Source organism: Nilaparvata lugens, chromosome 5 (assembly GCF_014356525.2).
Source record: "Nilaparvata lugens isolate BPH chromosome 5, ASM1435652v1, whole genome shotgun sequence".
Classification (NCBI taxonomy): Eukaryota; Metazoa; Arthropoda; class Insecta; order Hemiptera; family Delphacidae; genus Nilaparvata; species Nilaparvata lugens.
The window spans coordinates 16,718,627-16,719,637 of NC_052508.1; the positions used below are offsets into that span (position 1 = coordinate 16,718,627).

Below are 1,011 nucleotides of genomic sequence, written 5' to 3' on the forward strand. Positions count from 1 at the left end.
CAATGCGAGCGGCATTGGCCAACAATGCGCGGCAGCTGACTATGCACATCTCACACTATAACCTCACTCGTTTTCGGCCATCTGCGGTCATTACCAGTTCATCTAGCGACACATAAATATGGCCAATATGATAGAATCTCCCGCCAAGTGTGAGTTGTGAAGTGTAATTCTTTTTTTGCAAGCTGAAGGGTTATCCACAGCAGAAATTCACCATAGAATGAAACGAGTATATGGTGAAAGCTTTATGAGTGACAGTGCAGTGCGTGATTGGAGAGGAACTGTGCAGAACAAAAGGAGAGGAATGTTCACATTGGGAGTGGTGCTCATTCATGACAACGCCCGTCCTCACAGTGCTGCTGTGACGAAGCGTCTTCTTGACGGGTTTAAATGGGACGTTTTTGACCATCCGGCGTATAGCCCAGACTTAGCACCAAGCGACTATCACCTTTTCCCGGAACTGAAGAAAATGCTAGGAGGGCAGAGCTTCCGAAAAGACGATGCGCTGCAAGATGCTGTGAAAAACCATCTCAAATCACTGGCGGCTAAATTCTATGAACAAGGTATTAAGAAGCTTGTACCCAGGTATGAAAAATGCCTCAATCTGAATGGTGACTATGTTAAGAAGTAACTAATAATGTAAATAACTTTTGATAATAAATTCATTCAATTACTCTCACTAGTTTTTTTTTTATATCACATCGGAATTTGAAAAAATAGCCCTCGTATCTATCAATATTCATTACAATTTCAATGTCTTAATAAAATTAATACACAATTAATCTGTAAAAAATCTCTGTGGAAGATGATAGAGAATAGATTAGGAATTATTTCATACCTTTATTTTTGAAAGGAGTTTTCCTATCATCCGAATATGGATGTATCTCAGTTTTAGGCAGTTGCGTTCTTTTTCGACATCCTGTAGCCAGGACAGAAGCATCATTTGATCTTTCCTGTACTTTTCCCAAGCTGCCAAACGTGTCCTCACCTATAACATAGCAACAAAAAATGAAC

General features: G+C 40.0%; 1 protein-coding gene across 1 annotated transcript; it reads left to right on the forward strand.

The window, feature by feature from the left end:
• The first annotated feature begins 301 nt into the window (after positions 1–301).
• On the forward strand, positions 302–671 carry LOC120351251 (histone-lysine N-methyltransferase SETMAR-like). The gene has a single exon (XM_039427780.1). It carries the CDS (start codon positions 302–304, stop codon positions 626–628), a length of 327 nt encoding a protein of 108 aa, XP_039283714.1. The 3' UTR covers positions 629–671.
• Positions 672–1,011: the final 340 nt, after the last annotated feature.